The sequence below is a fragment of the Streptopelia decaocto genome (genome assembly GCF_964273445.1).
Source record: "Streptopelia decaocto genome assembly, chromosome: 1".
NCBI lineage: Eukaryota > Metazoa > Chordata > Aves > Columbiformes > Columbidae > Streptopelia > Streptopelia decaocto.
Genome location: NC_138663.1, coordinates 39,485,989 through 39,510,019, shown reverse-complemented (window position 1 = coordinate 39,510,019; position 24,031 = coordinate 39,485,989). Strand labels below are relative to the sequence as shown.

The window sequence follows — 24,031 nt, the reverse complement described above, 5'->3', positions numbered from 1 at the left end:
TGCCATTTGTGTGGATTTGCAGGTGCTTCACTCAGAGGGTGCCCCCAGCTTCAGAGGGGTACAGGCTGAGGAGCCCTGACTCTCTCTATGGGCTTGGGGTTCCTTCGACACCTCACGGACTTTCCTGCCAGACCCCCTGCTTGGCATCCACCGCCATTGCAGTGGGACCCGGTGCCCTTGGGTGAGGATCGCCAAGCAGAGCTGAGGGCCAGTGATCCCAACATGGTGGCAACGGCCCCATATTGGGGCTGCCCCCCACCCCAGTGTGGTGCCACGGGTGGGCCATTGCCCATTTCTCCCCGCTCCCTGCCCCCAGCAGTCGTCTGAGGAGAAAGCTTCAGCGGGGAGCCCGGCGACCGCTGAGGAGAAACGTCCCCCAAAACCCGCCCCGTGTGGGGGGGGCGGTTGGCCTCCCCCTCGCTGGGGCTGAGGGGGTCGCCGGGCGTACGGGCAGTGGGAGCGGCGGCGGGCGGTTGCGCCTTTAACGGCGGGCGGAGGAGGAGGAGGGACGGGGCTGCGCTGGGTGACATCAGTGGGTTTGGCTCCGGGGCTCAATGGAAACTGGGTGAGAGCCGGGCTGTGTCGAGCACACGCCGGCTGGAGGGGACGGCGAGCGGGCGGGAGGCGGCAGGCAGCGCCGCGCCGCGCTGAGCCGAGCCGAGCGAAGGAGGGACGCGCCGGGCACGGCCGCCACCAGCCCTCCCCAATCCTCCGTCATCCTCCCCGCCGCGGCCGCCTGGCCCCCTGACAGCTGGCGGAGCAGCAGCCCCACACGGTCCCCTTTCCGTCAGGGTGGGTATGGGGGGCGCCCGCCTCCATCTTGGGGCGCAAACCCCGGGGGAAAGGCGGCCCCTCCGGCTCTTTGTGTGCACGGAGGAAGGGGGAGGGGGCGGGGGAAGGGAGGGCAGGACGCGATGCGCTGGGCCGGAGGGGGGGGCAACGAGGGACAAAAGCCCCTTTGTGGGGGCGCAGAGAGGGGGTCGCCTCCCCAGCGGCGGCTGATTTGGGGGGGGCGCTCCCCTCGTCTTCCCCGTCCCCCCCTGCCGGGGCCCTGCCTGCCTGCCGGCGGGGCCGGGGCGAGCGGGAGGGGGTGCCGTACCGTTCGCGGCGGGGGGCTGCGGGGGTCCCCGCGGGGGGCGCCCCCTGAGTGGTTTAACCCCCCACTCTTCCCGCTCACTGATGCTCCTTGTCACCCTCCCCAGCCCCCCTCATCGGCTGTTTCGGGGGGTCTGCGTTTGTGTGGGGTGTGTGGGGGCTCGGTGCTTCCTTTTGTGCGGAGTGGGGGGCGGTGGGGGCGGGGGTCCGCGGCTGGGAGCCGGGTGGGGGGCTACAAGGGGAAGTTCAGCGCCGTTCTCGGGGGTGGCAGCTTTTTGTTACCTACCCGGAAAAATAACAGCCCGGGTAAGGCTGTCTTCGCGTAGTGTTTTGCCTGTAGGGGGTGGGGGTGTAAGGGACATATTTATTACTATTTTTTTGTTTCCCCCCCTGTTTTCCTATTGTGGCTCTTTCTTCCTCAGATGTAGTCCAAATGCCCTGTATGTGGGGTTTCTCCCCCCCCCCCATCTTATGTGCCGCTCTCCTTTTTTGCAAGTGTGAAAGGGGCTGGGGAGGGGTTTGATGTTTTGCATTTCAATCAAAATGTAATTTTTCTCCTTCTTCTTCCCTTTTTCTTCTTAAAGCCTGTTCAAATTATTGTTTTTCCAGCCTGTTCCTTTATTCTCTTCACACACACACACGCACACAAAAAAAAGCCGTGTAAAGCCTTTATGGGCAAAGCAGCCCCTGCTCCCCACACTTCCCCTGAAAGCCGGAGCGGTGCTGGGCTCGGCAGCCTCCATTATGGAGCTGTGGGTTTGCATTTTGCGTGGCCTTTGCTAGGCAGGGCGTCTTCTTACTCCTGTCCCTCTCAGGTGGGACTGAGGTGGCCCTCCTGTCCCACACCCCTCGAGATGATCCCCGCATCTTCAGTCACCATCGGTGCTGGCACAACAGTGTGAGATCAACTCTATCATGTGTTTATATAATGGCCTTTGTGCCTGTACGTGGGTATTTTATATTATATAAAAGGGGATTGGTGCAAAATGGTGTGTGTGGGGAAGCAGCGCTGGTGGCTGGATAGTAATATTTTTTTTTTTTTGAGGCTGTGTAGTATATCGTAGGTGTCTGCGTAATGCTGGATATTCACGTATGCAAACGCTCATGCAGAGCACACACTTGCTTTGAGGTTGTGTGTGTGTGTTAATCCCTTATGGAAAACTAAATGGTTTAACTAAATGATTGCCCTGCAGCCCCTGGGAACCTGCCTTGGCTGGAGAGCGCAAGAAGGGTGGCAGGCCAGGGGGGCTAAAGCCTGGTGGGGGGGAGGGACAGTTTTTAAAATTTAACATGTATAAATAATACATAGGGAGTAATATACATTTCATAAATTGTCTTTCTTCTTGTAACAGACCTGAAGATCAGATGGTAAGGGCGGAAACTGTAGATGGTGGGGGTACATGTGTGAAGTAGAAGCAAATGTGGTGGATGTTTGAACTCCTGGAGCAGTTGTTGGGGGTGGGATGTGCATGTCCTGCCCCCTTACCACGAATCCAGGCTGTTGCTCTCCGGCTGGCCTCTACCCATGTTTTCTAAGCACACTTGTGTGTGTATGTTGGGGGGGAGATAAGGCAAAATGACAGCTGTGCGAGACCATGATTTTTTCACTCCATTATTCTGCTCTCCACTTCCACCCCCTCACCCTGGAGCATTTTTTAGATTCCCCTTTGGAGCCTGTTGCTTAATCAGCCAGAAGGCCTGCTGCCTCGTTGTGTGCAAAACCCTTCTTAACCTGGCTCCTGCCTGTCCCAGAAGGGTGGGACCAAATTTAGGCTTGAGACTGTGGTGTTGCAGAGCAGTGACCACTGTGCCCTGGTGGGGAAGGGACCCTGCCAGGACCTGTTGCCTGGCCTCTGCAGCTCACTTGGCTGTGGTTGCCCGGGCTGGGAGTTGGACTTGAGTGGAAGCGCTGAGGGATTGCAGGCCTGGGCAAACGTAGCCATGAAGGAAGGAGGTTTGAGAGCTGTCTTGCTGATGGTGGTGTGACAGGTTCCCGGGGACACAGACCTTTGATCGTTTGTTGGAGTAGGAGCATAAACAAGTCAGATGTATGTTAATGTGGTTATACAGAACAGCAGGCAGCGGATAAAAATCATGTCTGTTTGCTGCACCTTTGCCCAGGTACACCTGCCTCCTGGTTTGGTTCCCAAGGCTCTGCCTACATTCCTTGTAGTAAGAAAGTCAGAAATAGCCACAGGGTTTTGTAGACTTTAGACGCATAGAAACCCACATGCATAAGTAAATACTAGGTGAGGGGACTCCACCTCTGAGTGTTTTGTGTGTGGTTTCTGGTGACTGGAGCTCTGCTTTCAGGGTTCACAATGTCCCCTGAATGCCTTGATAGGATTATTTCCCTGTACATCTCTGCAGCCCGTCCATTCCTCTTTCTGTAATCCCATCTCCTGGGGCAGGAGAAGCAGCTCTGGGTTTATAGTATGCCCAGAATCTTGTAGCTGGGATTATTTTTTTTTGTGTGCTTGTGCCTCACAAGGCCATTCTTCCTGTCTTTCCTTCAGTGATTCTTCCCACCGTGCTCCAGCAAGGGAAAGTTCCCCTCACCTACTTGTGAAAACATGAATCATTCCTCACCTTTCCTGTCCCCAACAGGCTCTGTGTCTGCATTTTGTACGCTAATAATGTGGCATTGCATAAATTAGGAGTGTGGCAAATCCCTCTAAAAGGAGACGCGTTGGCTGTCTTGGGAAGAGCTGCAGTTCCTAGAATAAGTTGATGGCCACGGAAGGGCTAAGAGAAAGGGGACTGCTGGCAAGGGAACTGTGTTTGGCCAAGGTGTTGGAGCAGAAGTTGAGGTTGGCAGGGAGAACAAGCTCTGTGGCTGTGGTCCTTCCACCTAGTTGGTTTTCTGTGGAAGGTGAGTAGGCTAAGCCTGGGCATGTTGATGGGGTATAGCAGGTCAAAGGGTTAGCTAATCACCTTGGGTAAAGGGATGAGGAAAGGTCTGAGCTGCTAAAAAACAAACAGCCGGCACACCTAGGCAGGCAACAGAGAGGCTCAGGTGGACCAGAGGCTGTGATCGCATCAGCAGAAGCATGTGGAGATAAGCCAGTGGAGTTCCTCGTCAGTGCATACCTTGCAGGGTTCAGTGCAGCGATGTCGCCTCCGTGTCCCCTGTGCTGGCCCCTGCCCATGGCTGGTGGTGTTACTTGCTCCTGGGAGTCTGTCTGTCTGTCACAGTCTTCAGGTCCTGTGCTTCACCAGCACAGAGGTGCTGGTCTAAGTCTGGGCCAGCGAGTGCTCCTTCTCATAGGGTTTATGACACCTCTCCTGTCTAGTGTCTCACAAGGTCACTGCTGCCCTGGTGCGAGGTGCTGTAGGTTACAAGGAGCTTCACCACCTCTCTTCACAGTGCTGTGAAATTATCACCCACTGAAACCTTCTTGGGAGGGATTTGTTGCCCCCTTCCTGCTCCCTCAAGTCTCTGAACAAAATGATGTGGAAGAGATTCAGTCCTTCTTCATTCACATAATTGGAACATGGAAAAAATTTTTGAAAGGGTTATGTTCCTGCAGTGGTTCTAGCTCATGCTGTCCCTGGACATCCAGGAGATCAGGAGAAGTGATAGAGGCTGTGTAGGTGAAGTATTTCAAGATTAAAAACTGTACCCAGCCTCTGGGTGAAGTGGGGAGGTCTCTTCTGTAGTCTTACATGATTCACATCCTGTTTTCTGCTCTGACGTTGTGCTTTCTGTGCTTCTTTTCTCAGCACGACTGAACCATGGAGCTTCGAGTTGGGAACAAATACCGGCTGGGCAGAAAGATTGGCAGTGGTTCATTTGGAGACATTTACCTAGGTGAGTGTGAGTCTCTGTCCTTCTACCTGCAAGGTTGTTTTTCTCAGTGGTGTCATTGTTTTGGGGTTGTTTTTCTTGCCTGTTGATATTTATGGGAATCATGTAAGGTTGGAGGTGGTCGAGAGAAAAGCGCTTCAAGGAATACTGCTGGTTGCTGCCAGTCTTCCGATGGCAAAGGAAGTGGGATGAGCTTGGCTTTGCCTTGCAGATATTGGAGACACAGTGATGTTTGATCAGACTGGTTTAGATTTGGATTATTTAGGGCATATTTGTCAGACACTCTACTCCAGCTCTCTTGCTTCCTTTTCTTGAGCTTGGGTGTGTGGGTATAAAACAGAGTTGTAAAGAGTGGGTGGTGGAAAGGGAGGAGATGACTGTTCCTTCAGAGTAGAATAAATAAAGTTTTGGGAAGATTGGTAGTGGAAGAGGTGGTCCAGCACCTGCCAGAGAGAGGTCTGAGACCAGAAGGTGTAAAACAGGTCAGAGAGGCTGGCCTGGTTAAATTCGTGGGGCCTAGATCTGCTCAATCTGTAATGGGATTTCAAGTTGATGTCTGGAATGACCTGAGCTGGGAGCTCAGTGGACAGAGCCCATGAGACACTGGATTTCCTTTTACTGCAGCAGGTCACCTGGGGAGAAGTTCTTCCAAGCCATCATGCTGATGTGTAGATAAGTTACCTGATGCTTTGCCTGCTGATGGTTTTATTGGATCAAACCATGTGGGGCCAGTGTGGTGATACTACCCAGTAGTCTGATTGATCCCTCCATGAGAGCTGGTGTAGCTTTACCTGTCATCTAGTTCTCAGCACTGCCTGTTTAGCTGTAGTCCTGCAGGCCAGCAGAATGATTGCCCTCTCACCAAGTGTTTGCACCTTTTGGGCACTGACAGGTGGTCATCGCATGTTACTTGGCTGTTAATTTGCTCAGTTGAGTTTTATTTTGCTTCCCAGCACATCCACTACTCCTCCCTCTTACTGCTCCTTCAGTTTTTTCCAGTTTAGCCCATCTGCTGAGCAGCTTGGAGCCTAAACAGCATTTGAGGTGTGGCATTTCCAGTGCCTGGCAGTGAAGGGCTGCCCTGGAATCATCTGTCATGTGACGCCTCTGCATAGGCTGCTCTGGGTTTCCTTGGCTTCCCCCATCACCAACACGGTATCAGGTTGCAGAACTGGCCTTAGCGTGCTGTCAGCTGTATTGTAGGACGTCTCTCTAGGTTCTGCAACATTCTCCCATCCCTCCCAGAGTTTCTTTCCTTGAATACCTCTAGTTCAAATTACTCTTCCCCGTATTTGTAAATCACTTTCTGTTTTCTTCCTCTGGCTTTTATCTCCAGTTCCCTCTTGCTTTATTATTCTGTCTTGATTGGTGTTGGCAGCCTCTCTTGATTAAGTATCCTGTGGGAATCATCAGTAACAGGCTTTGTTGCCACCTTTATCCAGAGCACGAACAAAGATGATAAATAATGGATCTGGGATCCAGATTCCACTGTGTGCTGCTTTCACTGCAGCTTTCTCCTGTATGTCCTTCTCTGTGGCCCTCCAGCCAGTTGGTGTCTCTGGTGATGGTGCTTTTAATTCCCAGGTGCTAGGGATTGATGGTTGACAGCCCAGACACAGCATTTTCCACCTATGCTAAGGCTTGAAGCCATCCAGACCCTCTCTAAGACAGTAGAAGTTGTCAGGATCTTGCAAAACATTTGGCAAGCCTGTGAAGAAAGAGAGATACTGAATGGAAAGGCCTCTGCCTCACACAACAGATCGTACACCTGTGCCAAGAGGACATGGAAAACAGGCTGTGGTGAAGGGGTTGTGCCCATCTTGTCTGTAACCAAACAACACGAGAGGCAGAGGAAGCTCCAGTGCCCTGGTGTTAGCACAGTGGATGCCTCCAGCTGCCAAGTTCAACCAAATCACTTGAATGCAGTATCAAAGCCCTTGTGATATTCACTGAGGTGCAGGCCAGTGTGTTTTGAAGCAGTGATAGCGAGACTTGTTGGAGCCTGGGTGACTCCCCAGCCTGGAGGGATGGGGCACATAGTCTCTGATGGTGAGTCTGGAGGACGCTTGTGCTATCCTCTCACAGTCTGTTCTGCAGACAGAGGCAGACAGAGGGACTCATTCATGAGGACTTCTCTCTTGCACCAGATTCACCTCACAGTTCTCTCTTGATAATGGTGTGGAGGCAGAGCAGAGATAGACAAACCTTGTCTGTCTCTGAAGGCGAGCATGGGCTGTACGGTTTATTGGCTTCCCCCTCTTAAGCTAAAATCACCCCTTCAACATAGAGCCTGAACAACTTCAGTGGGCATACAGGCAGTCTTTGGAGAGAGAAAATTTACTTCATTTGCACAGCATGGATTGGCAGCAAACCCATTTCACTACTGCTACAGCATCCAAGTGGCTTTATTTCCCTTTTTTTTTTGGAAGTGTTAGTGCCTTTACCCACTCTGTAACCAGTGGGTGCTGCCTGCTGTGCTCTTTGAGGTTTGCTTGTGGGTTTCCTATCAGAAGAAAACTTGAATTCCCACATGGGCACACATGAAGGATAGACTCCTGTTAATCCTCAGCTGGGGCCTAAAGTACAATGTCTTGCTTCCAGGCTCTGTTTTGGGGGATAGATCTGCTATGGTGGGATTCCCTCAGCATTGGCTTGGCATGGTAGGAAATGAGATCCACCTGCCCTGGGCCTTGTTTTTCTTGAAAAATGCCCACTCAGAAGAGCAAAACCCAGTTTACAGAGGAATTCCTGAGACCTTTGGGCTGTCAGAGGAGAGGTGCTTTGTCAGAGATGTTGGCCAAGAGGCAGGGCAGGGTTGCTGGATGTAGTGGGAAGGGTTGAGGCTGGGTTGCACTGGACATTGTCAGTGGAGATGGTGGGGCAGACAAAGCATGCTGGGACCTGTGTTGGCTGGGGACAGTTCCTGGTCGCAGGCTCCTCCCTTGCTGGGAGGGGATTGCCTTCCCTTTGTTTCCTGGCCTGTTAACTCTCGCTCACCCTATCTGACTTCTCCCATCTGCTCCCAGCCCTCCTTTCTTCCCCCATCAGGCTGGCTAGAGGGGAGCGGGCAGTGGGAAGAGCAGGGGGATGTGCCTGTCGGTTTGCCCAATGCGCAGGGAGGGCAGCGTTTATTGTATCAGACATGCACTGAGGCTTTCACTGCAAAAAGATCCTGTTTAGCTGGTGACATCCTCTATCCCTGGGGCTCCGTTTCAAACAGCTCGTGATGAATGAGTTGCATTTGTGTAGGCCCCACAGCGGAGCGAGACTGGGGGTGGATGCTGGGAATTATCCCCAATCCTACATACGTCTCTGGAGCTAGGCAGGCTCTGCTGTGTTTGTCTGAAATGTGGGGCTTTCCAGTCTGGAGAGGGGGCAGAGAACTGTTGCTTTTGTACTTGTAGCTTTAAAAAACATGGTGGTTAAAGTGTGGAACCAAGGATCAGAGAGACTTCTGCCTGTGAATTCCCTTCTTCCTTGTGGTAGTGTCTGTCTGGGTAGATCTGAAGCGAAAAAATGGAGCAACCTGAAGACATAATGGGGTTTGGAGAGGAGGTGAGCCTGAAGTATTCAGTTGGTAACCCCCTCAGCAAATAGCTCCTCATTAGGTCTGATTGGTCCTACTTTTGCTGTTTCTTCTTTTTCTAAGAGACTAGCACCTGTGTTTGGGCTGTGGAGAGTATGGGGCTGAAGGCTGCATTGATCATTCGGATTTTGCAAAATGTGAATATGCCATTCAAGTTTTCTTGATGCTTAGCCCTCCTTTTCCTGCTTTGCATGCCCACAGATAACATTCCCCACCTGCAGACAGCCTAGTAGATGGATGCATCATCATCTTCCTAAACACACAGGGTAATGTGGAGACAAGAACTCATTCATTTTTCCACTGTTAAACTTTAGGAAGTAAGGTTCATTTGAAATGCTAATGCTACTGCTGCCAAAAGTCAACAAGACTTATCATTGTGTGTGTGTCAGCGGATGCACTAGGACAGGGAAGAACTCCCCCGGGGAATGGACAGGAGAGCTGCTGTGGAGCATTTGGAGGGAAGTCTTCATAAAGGCAGGGGAAAGAGGGAGGAGAAGGAAGCAATCCTATCTCTTTGGAAGTCCTGGGTGCTTCCATTCTGAATGTGGACCAATGATTGAACACTAATTCAAAAGGTAGATTTTAGTCCAGGCCCATGTTCTTAACTGTGATCTGAGCCCCTTTTCATGCTCTTTTCCTCCTTGTACTTCTAATGCTTGCAAGAAGGGTCCCATGGTGGAGTGAAGGGAAAGTACAGACTTGTTTTGCTGGCCAGCAGTTTCTAAGTGCAAAACTTCAGCATATTTCCAGAAGTTACCCATGGACAAATGACTTTAGCTCTCACGATGGCTTTTTCCCTTTCCCTTCTCCTGGCTCTTGAGTAAAAACTCAAATTAATCCCATTGCTCCGCCTTCCCCTTCCTCAGAGCACCCTGAATTATTCTTCTCCCTCCTTAGTGTTTACAGCCTTCGAATATTTGCAGACTGTTGTCATGTCCCATTCTTCCTCCCCACCCTTATGAGTTGTATCTCTTGTCTAGGTTACATATTTAGCTCTTTTAATCTTTCTTAGTAAATCAATCCCTCTAGGCCCCGATCGTTTTTGTTCCTCTCTTTACAAATTCCTAGCAGCTTGTCTGTCTCGATCCAACGCTGTAATATCTAGATGACGTCTTTTTGCTAGCAGGCAGCTCTTGGCTAACTTTGTGTACAAGCCAGAGCTCTTCAACAGGAGATGGATCTCCTTAGGATCCAGGGGGAGAAGGGATCCGGTTGTGTGAACATTTCTTTTGTATCTTTAGTCCGTGGCTCTGGAGGAGGTGTGTGAAAGAGAATGGTTGAAGAGATCTATCTGCTGCTGTCCTTGTGGACTCTAAAAGTCTTATCACAGGGGTCAGGAGGTGTGAATTAGCCAGACCTAGCAAAACTGGGTATGTGATATCTACAAAATGTCACCTTTGACTCCAGTTCATGTTTGGCGTGCGTGTACTGGAGTAGTTTATTTTATGGTGGTGTTCATACGCTGCTCACGATCAGAGCTGCTCTCTGATTTGTGTTTGAGTGCAACTTTTAATAGTTCCAGATATGAGGAAGGGCTTGTCTGTGTGTGTGCGACAGACATGGGAGATGGGGACAGAGAAGCAAGTCGAGTGTTGTTCCCGTGACCTGTGTACAGATCTTCATTCTTTCCATTTCAGGATGATGTGAAACATATGGAATCCTCTTGGCTAGTATGGGAGAAAGACCAGCCTGTTCCTCCTTTGACAGTGTGCTTTGGGACCAGAGTGCTGGCTTTCGAGGCTGGCAGCTTAGTTGTTTTCAGAAAGAGGCGCGTGGGGCGGTGGTTTTGTGTCATGACAAACTATTTAGCAATACCTTCAGCAAAGGCATCTGAGTAGCTTAATTCAGTACTGGGTTCACTTTATTTCTTCACACTTCTAATTTAGGATATAGCAAATGTTTCTGTGTTGGCAAAAGATAAAGGTATTATTAAAGCCCTCAGGAGAGGGAGAAGCTGGAGATTTGGGAATTGACTGTATTGAGCAAGTCAGGTCTGTAGAGAAACCAGAGGTAGCTGGGAATGTTAGCAGTGTCTCCTCCTGAACTAATTTGCTCTATGGAAATGATGTACCTGAGGTAACCAGTAATTTTGCTTGGGAAGAGGTACTCCATATCATTGCCTGGGGGGCTGGCTTAGGTTCAGGGACTACGTATATGGTCAGAGACAACTAAAATTTCCATTCAGTTTAGGTACTGCTGCTATAAACAGATTGACCTCCCAAAGTCTGGCACTTTTTGAAATAACAAGGCAGTTAACACCTTGTAGGACTGTTGTTCTAGCCTGGCTGCAGGATCAGAGCTGGTTTCCTATTTGTGTGCCTTCCTCAGCTTGTCTTTTCAAATGGCAGTACTGGAAATGCTGTGTGAAGCTGAAGTGGCTGCATCTCACTTCTGTCACAGAATAAATTCTGGGGCAAATTTTAAGGCCCATACAGGTGCCATAGCCTTGTTAAAAGTGTTTACCTTCAGTGGAAGCTTGCACAATCTTAATTTCACTCTAATTTCTATGCAGGAGCCAATATTGCGACTGGTGAAGAGGTGGCCATCAAACTGGAATGTGTCAAAACCAAGCATCCCCAGCTCCACATTGAAAGCAAGTTCTACAAGATGATGCAGGGAGGAGGTAAGATGAGGAGGAAAGGATGGGGCTGGGGGAGTGGTTTAAGAAGGAAATTATTCTGGAGGGCCTGAGAAAGGAGGTGATTTGGTGTTACATATGGTCTCAGCAGGGGATGCAGCAGTTTTCCTCTGTTCTGTGGGCTTAATCTTTCTCTTTCCCTAGTGGGTATCCCCTCCATTAAGTGGTGTGGAGCGGAGGGGGACTATAATGTGATGGTGATGGAGCTCTTGGGGCCCAGCTTGGAAGATCTCTTCAACTTCTGTTCCCGCAAATTTAGTCTCAAGACAGTTCTGCTCCTGGCAGACCAGATGGTGAGTTTCCTGTGAAGCATTTGTGCCTGCTCTCCTTTTCCATGCCTTTGTTGGTTTTTGTTTGTTGTTTTTTGTTGTTGTTTTGTTTTGTTTTTCTCCCATCCCCTCTACTCAACTGCTATATCCCAGGCTTTTTCCATTTAGGAGAAAGTGGCTGCCAGGTTTCTGTTTATTGATGAAGTGGGCGGGCTTGGAACCTAGGCATTGTTAGCTTTTCCTGATCTCCATCCCTCCTTCCTTCCCCTGCTGCTCACCCTCTGCTAGTGTTGCACGCATAGATGCTTTTGCCTGCATGATGAATGACTGGTATCACTACCTGCCTTGACTCAGCTGCCCATGCCCTGGGTTGAAGACCCTTAGCTGGTCTAGACCCTCTCTTTTCTCAGCCTGGATAAGGTTGAAAGTTGATTGGTGTCAATGCTGAAGATCAAAGTTTTAGTCTGTAGAAACCTGCTTCCCATCCTTGTGATGCTAATGGTGACCTCCCTAGATTGATGACTGGGCTGGTGTGTGGGTTGAATTCCATCTCCATATCCTTCTGCTTCCATAGGGTTTCTCTTCCTTGGCTGTCATCTCTGATATTTTCTGCAGTGTCCCTTTCCCTGCTCTGACAGGCCAATGTACTGTTTTTAACAGCTGTAGTTATGGTAAGTTTCCCTCTCCCTTGTCTCACTGTTTATTTATTTCCCTCATTCCAGATCAGCCGTATTGAGTACATTCATTCCAAGAACTTCATCCACCGGGATGTGAAGCCAGACAACTTCCTTATGGGCCTCGGCAAAAAAGGCAACCTAGTATACATCATCGATTTTGGTTTGGCCAAGAAGTACCGAGATGCCCGGACCCACCAGCACATCCCTTACCGGGAAAACAAGAATTTGACTGGCACAGCCCGTTATGCCTCTATCAACACCCACCTGGGAATCGGTGAGCCTGCTGCTGCCCCTTGGTGGGGCTTTCCCGGGGAGGTAGAATGTCCCTGGTGGGGTTGTGTTCTGTGCCTGGCTCTGCTTCTGACTTGTGTTGAGATGCTGGGCAAATAACTGTTAGGGCCGTGTTACCTTGTCTGCCTTTTGTGGCACTCTGAGATCCTGAAGGCAGAAATTGTCTACTGCTATGCGTTTGTGTGCTGCTTTATGCAGTGGGGCCCTATTTCAGTGTTGAGGCTGTGACCTCCCTGACTTCACTGCTACTAACTCTGTCTTGCACAATTTTTGCAGGCTGATTAGTTAATGTAAAGGAGACATTCACAGGCACTGAGCCTTGAGGGATGTGTGCAATTGAAACCTCTCTTGTTGACTTCCAAGTGCCTTCATCAGTGATTATTCTGTAGCTGCAGAGCTGGAGGACACAGGCCTGCTGCACTGCGGTCATACTCCTGTTACCCACTGCTGAGAATGGGGACAGCCACGTGCTGGGAATGTAGAATAAGCTGAAATGAGGGGAGGCTTCATACTGCCTGGACATCCAGGTTTTGTGATTGAGGATTGGCTGTCATGGGCCTTCACAGTGTGTGTGTCTGTGAAGCACACTGCCCTGTTCACCACTGAGAGAGGCTGAGGCAGCTTTAGGGAGGTGGGACTCTGCCCTTGGTGTCTATGGCTGTAGAGGTAAAACTAGGATGGAAAGGAGTGCTGAGAGTTAAGTCAGGTCTTACGCTGGTGATGGCTGTCATCCCAGGCTTTGTAAAAACCTTGTGCAGGCTAGTACCCATTGCACTTAAAGCTCCTGAAGTCACCCAAACTCTTGTCCTGGGAATGAACCTCTGAGGGACAATACCTGGTTACTGTGAGGAGTAGAGCTGAAAAAACCTCTTGCAGTTTTCTCTTCCATTCCCTGACCAGACAGTTCTTTCTAGTGTATGACCTTTTTCCCCTGCGTGGGCTAAATTTTGTCCACAGGGTGAGAGTTCCTTAGTTACCGCAGGGTCTGTTTTGAGCAGGGTTATTTGGTTTTGCTACTGGTTGGCAAGTCCGAAGAGCAGAAACACTGAAGCTGCCCTGCCTGTGGACCCAGGAAAGTAGCTCCTGTGCTGGCAGCTCAGTTTGTATCTCAGGGAGACCTTATTCTGAAATATATAAGCTGGGAATTTGCAAATCAGAACAAGGAACTCAAACCTTTTGAACTTAACAGCTTCCACAGGATTTCATGTGCTCATTCTTCTTAGGGAAAGCTACCCATTCTCCTCTCTTGCAGGTGGTTTCTCATAAATCTGGAGTCAAGATTTGGCCTGCAGAAAATAAAGCAGTTTACCACCATCTTCCTTGCTTAATACTGTGTAACTGTAGACTGAAAATTTTTTATTTATATTGAAAGGGGGACTGTTGTGTGTTGAGAAGTGGACTGTGGTTTCCTGACCTCTGCCATGTAGTAAAAATAGTTCTGGTAGAGCTGTCCGAGTTGGTCTTCTGTGTTTTGGCTTGACCTGCTTATATATAACTGACTCTCCATTGAATTCTCAGTCAAGATTTCCACAGCTATGGTAACTGCCACAAGGAGACATGCACAAAATAATTCTCACTTCTGTGTCTGTCAATTCTTTTGTGTGTGCCTGCTCTGTCTGAACTAATCACGAGAGGCTAAATGTCTGGTTGGGGAGTTGTGTTTGGTTTTTTTTTAAGGGCTTTATTATTCACCCCACCCCAGCGTAGCCCTTTACCGTTGCTTGGCTTGTGTATCAGGGTGAATAAACAATGTCTGAACACTAATCCAAGGTCAAACTGCATATGCCTTCGATGGTTTGAGCACAGCTGTCACCCTCTTCATGCCCTTTGCTTTGGGAAAGTCTGGGTGTGAGTTACTCTGTGCAACAGGTCTCGGGTGTATTATCTCCACGTTACAGATAGTTCCCCTGAATGGCTTAAAGGTTACACGACTTGCCGGGGGAAAGGGAGTGTGGGTGTCAGGGTTGCTGCTGGAGTTCCTGTTTCTCAACACCTTGCCACAGGGTGTATGACAGACACGTTTCTGAATTACCAGCATTGCCATGGGAACCATCGCTCTGAAATTTTTGACTTTTTGGAGACTAAATTCTGTGTCTTAATGTTACGTTAATGTGGGTTAGAGAGAGGGAAGGAACCAGGTGCTGGGGTACTCGTGTGACGAGAATAGCAAATGAATAAATGCCTTTATTTGAATGTGCAAGCTAAGGGTTGGGCATTCCAGTGTCTGGAGGAAACGCATTCTTTTCCCAGTGACCAGGGGAAAAAAGTAGGAGGCGAGATCTGGGAGGGTTTCCACAGCTGGAGACTTGCTGTTGGGGGAGTCATTGGACTGTGCAGGCTTTGGTTCACGCATTCCAATCGATTTTCACATGCTCTGGGGATGAGAGTCTCTTGCACCCTCTGGAGCTTATAAAGTCTGAAATAGATGACCAGGGGTGCCCAGGAGACAGTCTTGGAAGAAGCCTGGTGGGCTCTGTCTGGATAACGGGAGTCTGGGGGTGGGGGGCAGTTCCTCCCAGACGTGTGTCTTAGATGGCATCAGCGTGGGCTGTGCAGAGCATAAAGTTCTGCTCATCCTGCCCTCTGTCACCCCTTCCAGATTTTCGTGTGGCTTTCAAGGCTGTTGCCATGCAGTGGGGAGAGAAAGGGGAAGGGCAGTCCCAGCATGTGCAAAATCAGCTCTGAGTACATAGTGGGGAAGTTGTTGCGTGGTTAAGACTGCTTGCAGCTGGGCTGGCTCCAGTGAAGACTCCAGATTTCTAGGGAGTCCTGCATGGGAACAGTATTGCTGTGGGTAGGATTAGGGTGCAGAGGAGCCCTGTTCTGGGGGACCAGAGGTACTTTAGACTGCAAAGAAACAAGCTTTTGTCATGAACCTGGGTTGTATGGGAAGGTGACCTTGCGTTTTCTTTTGGAAGAAGTTTGTGAGAACAGGAGGAAAGTATGAGTGTCTTATAAAAGTAATAGCAGCCCCCCATGTGTGGAAGGAGAACTGCAAAGCTGAAATATAATGGAGAGAGGAACTGTGATGTGGTGTCACAGGTCATGACTTGTAATCCTGCTTCTGGCCTGACCTGCTCTGGGCATATATTCATGTCAGTTGTGTTTCACTTTACAAACTGTATAGTGAGGTGTGGGATTTTTTTGTTGGTTAGTTGTTTTTTGTTGGTTGTTGTTGGTTTTGGGGGGGTTTTTTGTTTGTTTTGGTATTTGTTTGTTTTTCTTTTTTTTCTGCATCTCAGGGATCCTGTGAGAGTTAGTCAATGATTGTCAAGCTTCTAAAAGTGGAAAGCAGCGATATTAAATAATATTTCTTTGGTGTGTAAAGGTGATTTTTTTTTTTAACTCTAATCAATTATTTTTGTGGTCTAATGTTAACCTGAGGGTGTTGGTATATGAGGCTAGGAAAAAAAAAAGTGGATATTTGTAACAGTAACTGAAGACAAAACAAAGGAATAGGAGGATGCAGGAACTCTTGCTTTTCACCATCATCCAAGGTTTAATTCAGGATCTTGTAGCTAAGTTCTAGGTGAAAGACTGCTACAATGTTTTGAGGTAGCTTGACAACTATGACCCATCAAGTTTGTGCTTCAGGCCTGTCGTAGATTTGACTCTCACTGAAATTGTTTTAAGTGGGCTACAATGACCACATGAGCCTGAGATACTGGACATCAAGCATGCAACACAAACATCTATCATTCAGCATTTTATTAAATAGACATCATGCTCGCAGTTGTTTTTCCTTGATGGTGTTGCTGCATTAAGGCCCAGTTAACCTGTGTTCGCACGCATGGAAGGGGTACTAGTGAGCTGCTGTGCTCCATGCAAGTGGAGGCGAGTGGTCCAGCCTGCCCTAAACCGTGTGAAGTTCAATGAAGATCTTCGAGGCGGGATCCCAATTTATTCCTAAAACACTGATTTACTTGTTGAATAGGTTTCTCTGGTTCCTGTCCTGCCTTTCCCTGCTCCTCTGAGGGACACCACTATGCTCCAGACTGGGAAACCCCAGTTGCAAGCTTTAAAACTGCAACACAGATAAGTCAAGGGGCTGGCAAATTGCAGGACTGAGGTTACCCTCATCTCCTGTGCTTTCAGGCCCTGGATATGTGTTCTGACTCCATTTCCTTAAGACTCCTGTCTCAGGATGTAGGTCATTATCAAATATTGTGTAGTTTTATTAATTTTATATGCATGGTGTGTAGTCATGGCCCTCTGAGAATACAAATGCAAAACTGTGGGTTTCTTTTCCCTGCTTCCTCCATAGCATCTAAGCATTTCCCAGCCAGTCATGTAGTTATCTTGGGCAGCAGCCTGATAAGATTAGGAAGTATTAGCCCCTTTAAAGTGGGCACCTGGAGGCAGTAAGTTAGTGAGGTCAAAAAATGCTGTTATTTCTGCAAAGTAAGACACTTTGAGGAGTCTGCAGGGCTGTTTTCTCCTCTACTCCTGTCTTGGAACACTGCATTTTGATGGCATTTAATGTGTGTGTTGACCCAAAGGCTCTGGGGTTATGGAGTGATGAGACCCTCCTTTTCTTCTGCAACTGCAATGCTTTTTTTCCCCTAATATTTTTAACTTGCCAAGCCGCGTCATTTTCAAAAACTAGGAGTTTCTGAGAGAGCTGCAGGAGGAAGAAAGTCCCATGGTGACCCGTATCTTGTGTCAGTACATCTGGACGCGTGGATCTGTGACCTACAGCTCGTCCTTCATCAGGGTTCAGTTCAGCTACCAGAGTACAGGGTAATCCACTGCCCTTTGAATGGGGCAGGTGGTGGCATGTAACTAATGCTGAGAATTAACCCACAGACCCATACGTGATCTGCAGAATCTTCCAGGACAAGGCACTGAATCCAGCAAAATGTGCTGCAGAAGTAAATTAAGAGATTAATCTCTTTAGTCTTTCCTTTAGCACTGTGCTCTCCCTCAAGCCATGTTTTGCCTCTCTGTTATCTCCGTGAGTTGTTGTTCTCCTCAAGATGTGAAGTACTTTGTCCAAAGTGTTTATCTTATTTGGAAGGGGAACAAGGGCAAAAGCTGCTTGGCAGAATTTATAGATGAGTTCGTAAGCATGTTGGAGGAGCTGGAAGGAGTTTCACAAATTAAACAGTCAACATTTTCCGTTGCTGAGGTTCTGCATGAACTCCATCGTGATCTAACTTGAAACTTAAAATGGCTTGGCCATTCCAGAGAACAAGTTCAGTGTGGAACGTTTTTGTTTGGGAAACATTTTTTGTTGTTTTGTAAATAAGCGACTAAAAGCAGGCCCTTACAATGGCATATTAAGGGCAACCCTTGCTCTGAGTAGAGTTGGTAGTGATGCCAATTACAGAATCATTCCCCATTTAGAGGGGAACCTTTTGTTCAAAATATACCTCTGTATTCATGCCTCTTTCCTCCACAGCTTGAAAAATGCCACCAATCTGGAAAGATCTTTGCACAGTATTATATGTTAGGCTTCTGTAAACTGTCAACAAAGTCATTTACCACAAGAAGGGGTCGTTAGTTCCTCATTTCCGCCCTGTGTAAAGAGTATCAGCACGTTAATTAGAAGATGTCTTTTAATGGGTTATGTTTGGTTTACCTGTGCTAACTTTGTCTTTCTGTGACTACCTCCATCGTGACTAATCCCCAGGGTGAAGTGACTAATTCCCAGGGTGAAGTGTCATTCTGGGTGGAGGAGTGTAGGTGCTCTTCCTCTGAGACTGGGGAGACCAAAGTAGGCAGTGTTGCTGCAGTGCTTCTTGAGCTGTTGAATTCTTGTGTGAATTAAGGCTTGTCCAAGTGGGGATGTAGTCAGAGTAATTATTCATTTACTAAGTGGGTTAGGCTGTATGGGAAGAACAGTGCTTTAACTCTTAAATATGAACATCCCCACAAGAATTTCTACTAGAATGCTTTCTACAAGTTTGTCCACCCATAGAAATCTACCAGAGAAGAGAGACTGGTTGTTTCTTTTGTTCCATGTTCACCTCCAAAGCTGTGGGTTTGCCAAAGTGGTTTTGGTTGCTGCTCACTCATTGCTCCTTTGTAACTTCTCACAGAACAAAGTCGCCGTGATGACCTGGAGAGCCTGGGCTACGTGCTCATGTATTTCAACCTGGGATCGCTGCCCTGGCAGGGCCTCAAGGCTGCCACCAAGCGCCAAAAGTACGAGAGGATCAGTGAGAAAAAGATGTCAACGCCCATTGAGGTGCTCTGCAAAGGCTACCCTTGTAAGTGCTCTGATCCTGATGGCTGTCTTGTCTGATGCATGGTTTGCTCTCCTGCTGAAATCCCATTGAACCTCAAGTCCTGAAGGGCAATGCCCAGTACCCATGGACCAGCAGGGACTGCTGACATCAGTGATCAGAAGGATAAGAGACTGGTGGTGATACAGTTTTGGTTCAGAAGTGGGAAACATGTTTTTGTGGAGAGTTGAGCCTTGTGTTAGTAAGGGCATGAGAGTGCTGAGGGGGATCTGTAGGACCTCAGAAACAGTCTGGAATGGAGGTGAGTGGTTAGGTGAGAAGGTATGCTGATGATCCTGAGCTTTTACTGGTTAATGAGGATGAGGGCCAACTCTGATGAACACCAGAAATAACCAGGCGATGAAATGGCAAATGCAGTTCTTCGTAGGTAAACATGAACTCATATATGTGAGAGGAGAGAGAAGGCTTGGTCCTCATATCACATGAAGAATAGTAGGCTCTGAGCTGACCAGTGCCACTCACCAATAAGCTGCTGCAGTGAAAGCATCAACTTTGCACTTGGTGTCTACTGAGGAAAGTGGATCAGGTGTTAGGAATTGCTAGGAAAGAAAAGAAGCCCAAACAGTGAGCATAAACCCATGGCCCACTCACACTGTGCAGCTCTGGTCCATCCCACTGTTTCAGAAAGGATACGGTAGAACTGGAAAAAGGTCCAGGAAAGGGCCAAAAGGATGATCAGAGGTGAGGTGATTTCTGCAACAAGTGATGGGGCTGTAACCTGGAAAAGAGGTAATCGGAAGTCTATAGTCCTGATATGCCTCCAGATTTTTGGATGGGAGCTGGTTATTTGGTAGCCCCAGTTCTTATATTGGAAGACAAAGCTGGTTCCTGCCAGCTTCAAAACAAAACAATATGGTTCTTCACACAGACAGTAGCAGAGCTATGGAACTCCTTCCCAGGTGGTGTTGTGGATACTTAAATTTTACAGGAGTTCAGTGAGAGACTGGACAACTATGTGGAAGAGAGATCCACTGAAAGTTACAAAATAATCAGAAACCACATCCAGATCAGGAAGTCCCCTGAGCTGAAAGCAGGTGGAAGCTGGGCTAATGGTAATGAAGGTGTCAGACGTGCCTACCCTGGTCTTTCACCACTGTAGCTGTTTGATTTTCTGGCCACTGCTTAAGATGGACTACTGACCTAGGAGGACCTCTGCTCTGAGCTGAGCTTCCCAAAGCTCACCTCCACTTATTCTTTAGGCCTGCGTTCTTACTCTCCTTTAGCAGGCTCTGTGACTTGCTCCCTCTTGCTTGGAGAAGCGGACAGAAAAAGTGATATGTGAGCATTTCCTCTGGTAAAAATAAGGACTGAGTTTTCTTGGTGGCCAGAGCACAGCAACCAGCAGGCTCAGTTTTTGTTACACAGCTGTGTGTTTGTGCCATCCGGGTCTAGCACCTGCTGCTGAAAGGCTGTGGTGGCTCCATGGTGGGACTTGGGGGGGTTGGATGGTGTTAATCAGCTAGCTGTTCTCTGCTCCCTCCAGCTGAGTTCTCGACATACCTCAACTTCTGCCGCTCACTGAGGTTTGACGATAAACCTGACTACTCGTACCTGCGGCAGCTCTTCCGCAACCTCTTCCACCGCCAAGGCTTCTCCTATGACTATGTCTTTGACTGGAACATGCTTAAATTTGTGAGTGTCTGTGGGGAAAGGGCTGGATGGGCAGGGCTTGATTCGTGTCATAGAGATGGGGGAGGAGAGTTGAGAATCTGCTGCCATTTGGACTTACCCCAGCTGAGCAATTTGAGAAAGGGGAGCAGGTAAAGTGAAAAAAGGCAGAGTTGTTTGGTGGTGCTTAGGGTTACATGTGCTGTTGTGAGCATGTCTGGAGCATGTCTGTCAATACACCTATAGTTAGGTAGAGATTTTTTTTTTCAGGAAAAAACTATATTCGAAGGTGGGACGCAGACATGGATTGCAATAACAGCTGTAGTACCATATGCTTTTTTCCCTGTTTCTTCATGGAACAGAATGAGGCCCTCTCTGGGTGGAGTGGAAGATGGTGGAGGGAAAATGTTTTTTTTGGGGAGGGAGCCTTGCTTTCTCAGTGGGATGGAACACTTTGTGTTTTCTGTCTGGGGCTGCTGCTGTCTCTCCTGCCTGACAGCCATACGTGGCATGGGGGGTTTCTCTCCTCCTCAGGGAGCAGCCCGGAACCCCGAGGATATGGATCGGGAGCGGCGAGAGCATGAGCGAGAAGAGAGGATGGGGCAACTCCGGGGTTCAGCCACGCGAGCACTGCCCCCCGGCCCGCCTGCTGGAGCCACTGCCAACCGGCTTCGCAATGTCACCGAGCCCATGGCCTCCACCCCCACCTCCCGAATCCAACAGTCCGGTGAGTGGGGTGGGAGAGCTGGGAGAGGGTGTCTCCCCCATTATTGGCTGAAAACTGAAACAATCGACTGATGTTCCTGTCTCATGTTTCTCTACACCGACAGGAAACACGTCCCCTAGAGCAATCTCAAGAGTGGACAGGGAGCGGAAGGTCAGCATGAGGTTACACCGAGGAGCTCCTGCCAATGTCTCCTCATCTGACCTCACAGGGCGGCAAGAAGTGTCACGGATTTCAGCATCACAGGTGAGTCCCTGCTGTGATGTTTGTGGCCTCAGCCTGCATGTCCCAGAAGGACTGAGGGCCCCACCGTGTTTTTTACCTGATCTGCTGGAGCTGGTGTGTGCCTGAAGCGTCTACAGTGTGGTGTGCGGAGTGGTAGCAGGTTACGCCTTGGCTCTTCAGTTACGTGTTTTCTGGAGGCCATGCTCAGTACTGTCTCCTTAGCTCTGCTTTGCTCTGAGTAAGCCTTCATGGGGTTGTCTTCCGGACTGCGGTGGTTTGAAGAAGACAAACAGTAAACTCTTGGGAGAGAGGATATCCCAAGAGAAATGCACAACCTCTCTGTTTCGGTGTCTTTCATGTTTTTTTTTCTTCCTCTCCATCCCTGACTTATTCTTCTTTTTCTGTTGTAGACAAGTGTGCCATTTGATCACCTTGGGAAGTGAGGAGCAATTGCCACTGGACCAGTGTTTGCTTAGGTGAGTGCCCTGGTGCCTGGGATCCCACGAGGAGGGAATTGCTGGCATTAGGGATTAGGTTAAGGCTTTGCTGTTGCTGCGGGGGAGGGGGGTTGGTACAGTTCCTTTCCCTTCGCCTTACTTTGAGATGGTTCTTGGCTTCAGAGGGAAGAGTCAGGTTGGCTGCCAAAAACCTTGGGGGGATGGATTATCTTGGGTGTGAAGGTAGCTTCCATTTCTCCAGGAGGGTGGAGAACGTGCTGGGCCAGGGAGCCATTTTGTTATTGTTAGTTCCTCGTGAATGCTCTTTTGGCAGCGTGATAGTGCTGGGGAGGAGAGTGCTGAGCACGTAATCAAGTGTGTGAGACTTTGCACAGCTATGGAGTGCCTCTTCTAGAGGAAACAACAGTGGCTGGACAAGGTTACTCTGAGGGGTGGTAGGAGTGTAGAAGAAAGGGCTGGTTTGATTTGTTACATTCCAATTGGCATTGGAATTGCTGGGAAGAGCCTTTTCTCCTAATGTCGTCTTCCCTTTTTTTCCTCTCTTTTTTTTCTGTTTCTAGTGTCTTCACTGTATTTTTCTTTTAAAAAACAAAAAACCCCAAAAAAACAAACAAAAAACTAAAAAAGACAAAAAACAGCAAAAAAAAAAAACCAAACCCCGACAGAATTTCTTTTTGCCAACGACGAGGAGTCAAGCTGTGCCCCCGCGCTGGTGTGAGCTGTTTCCGAGAGGGCTGCCTGCATCCCCCAGCGCGAGCATCTCCGAGAAGCCGACGACGTGGGAGCAGTGTGGAAAACCTCTGCTGCCCCCCCAGCCCCACCTGGCCCCGCCGCTACCCCCACTGGCTATCCCCAGCTCCTTCACCTGACTCTCTGCTCCTGGTTTTGGTTTCTCTCTTTTTTTTTTCTGTCTTCTTGGATATATTTTCCTGCTTTACTTGTTTTTTTTGTTTTTTAATTTTCAGATGATGGCTTCCAGCCATATAAATTTTAACTTTGCTCTCCTTTTTTTCTGAGGGCAGGGGATGGTGGGGGTTTGGGTGTTTGTGGTAGGGGTTTTTTTTGTAGTTTTTTTTTTTTTTCTTCCAGGAGCCTTGTGGGTCAGGAGGGAATCAGATTCCAGCCACACTTGATGGTAGAAGTCTGATTTTTATTATTATAACAGAATTTATTTTCTCAAGCATTAAATGAGTTTTAAGCTGTGAGGGGAATTGTGGCAATGGCCTAACCATTGACTCGGGCTTCCTTTCCTTGGGTGGCTTCTCTGCGTTCGTGGTTTTCTTTGGTTTTTTTGGCTGTTGGGAGAAGTGCCAGAATTGCCTGATCGGAGCGGTCCTGACACACCGAGGGATCCGTATGGAGAGGCACCTCATCCCATGGAGGATGGGAAGGCTGGAGATGAGAACCCACTTCCCATCCCTGCAGCGGGGTCTTTTTTTTCGTCTGGCTGTGCGTGTTTTTCCATTTGATTTTTTTTTTTTTTTTTAATTAAAATTTGTTTTAATTCCTGCGGAGAGAGTGTGGGACTTGAGGAGAAGAGAGGGGCACACAGAAACTGGAGTTTGGTGTTCTCATGGAGCAATGGCTCTTGCTCTCTCCTTCCCTCATGCAACCCCAAGTAAGATCCACCATACATGCACAACCCCTTCCTGCCCTCTCCCACCCATCTCCCTCCTTCCCCCCCTCCTCCTTTAGTTGTTTTTAAATATAATTTTAGGAATACTCAAGCTGCTTTGTGGCACTTGGGGCTTTGAAACACAACGATCACCACTGCGACCTGTGGCCTGTAGCAGACACACTGTCACTGTAGTGTGGAGCCGATGGGTTGTTGGCAGGGCGGGGAGGGTGGGGTTAGTCTTTGTTTTATTTGTTTTTATCCTTTCTATTTAACACTTTGCTTTTCCTCCCTGTTTTTTTCCTAATTTATTTACCCCTCTTACTGTCTCTCTCTTTTTTTTAATTAAAGAGCAAAACTTTTTATTACTTTGTAATTTAAAAAAAACAAAAAAAAACCTGAAGAACTTTGGGGGGGATTTTGTACTTTTTTCCTGTGTAAATATTGGACTTTTTTGAGCTTTATCGTGGTTGTTAATTTGAAGTAATAAAGTAGAAAATGATAAAGTGACGCCAGCATATGTCATTTCTTCCTTCCCTGGCATCCTCACTGGGAGTGACGTCTTACACACAGGAAGTGCTGTCTTGTGGCTGAACCTGTTCCCCAGTTCCAGGAACGAGTTTGATCAGAATTACTGGAAAAAAACAGGCGCAGGGCTGGAGTGCCTAAAAATAAGTCTGAGGTGATCTCTGCAGGGAAAGCCCTGGAACAGCAGGAGCCATGTGAAATCTGATTCGGGATCTCTCAGCTCCTAGATTTGAGCCTCTGGTGTCCCGTGCGTCTGGCCTT

At 48.6% G+C, this 24,031-nt stretch overlaps 1 protein-coding gene across 1 annotated transcript; it reads left to right on the top strand.

Moving 5' to 3' along the window:
* The first annotated feature begins 559 nt into the window (after window positions 1-559).
* On the top strand, window positions 560-23,752 carry CSNK1E (casein kinase 1 epsilon). Its single transcript, XM_082055636.1, has 11 exons — window positions 560-792; window positions 4,819-4,906; window positions 11,002-11,112; window positions 11,272-11,420; window positions 12,119-12,347; window positions 18,406-18,576; window positions 20,096-20,244; window positions 20,755-20,947; window positions 21,051-21,190; window positions 21,580-21,645; window positions 22,188-23,752. Exons 2-10 carry the CDS (start codon window positions 4,831-4,833, stop codon window positions 21,610-21,612), a joined length of 1,251 nt encoding a protein of 416 aa, XP_081911762.1. The 5' UTR covers window positions 560-792; window positions 4,819-4,830; the 3' UTR covers window positions 21,613-21,645; window positions 22,188-23,752.
* The last annotated feature ends 279 nt before the right edge of the window (window positions 23,753-24,031 follow it).

Coding starts and splice junctions, on each gene's coding strand:
- CSNK1E (XM_082055636.1), top strand. CDS start 4,831: ATGGAGCTTCGAGTTGGGAACAAATACCGGCTGGGCAGAAAGATTGGC. Junction 11,113..11,271: donor CAAGATGATGCAGGGAGGAG/GTAAGATGAGGA, acceptor CTCTTTCCCTAG/TGGGTATCCCCTCCATTAAG. Junction 20,245..20,754: donor ACTGGAACATGCTTAAATTT/GTGAGTGTCTGT, acceptor TCTCCTCCTCAG/GGAGCAGCCCGGAACCCCGA.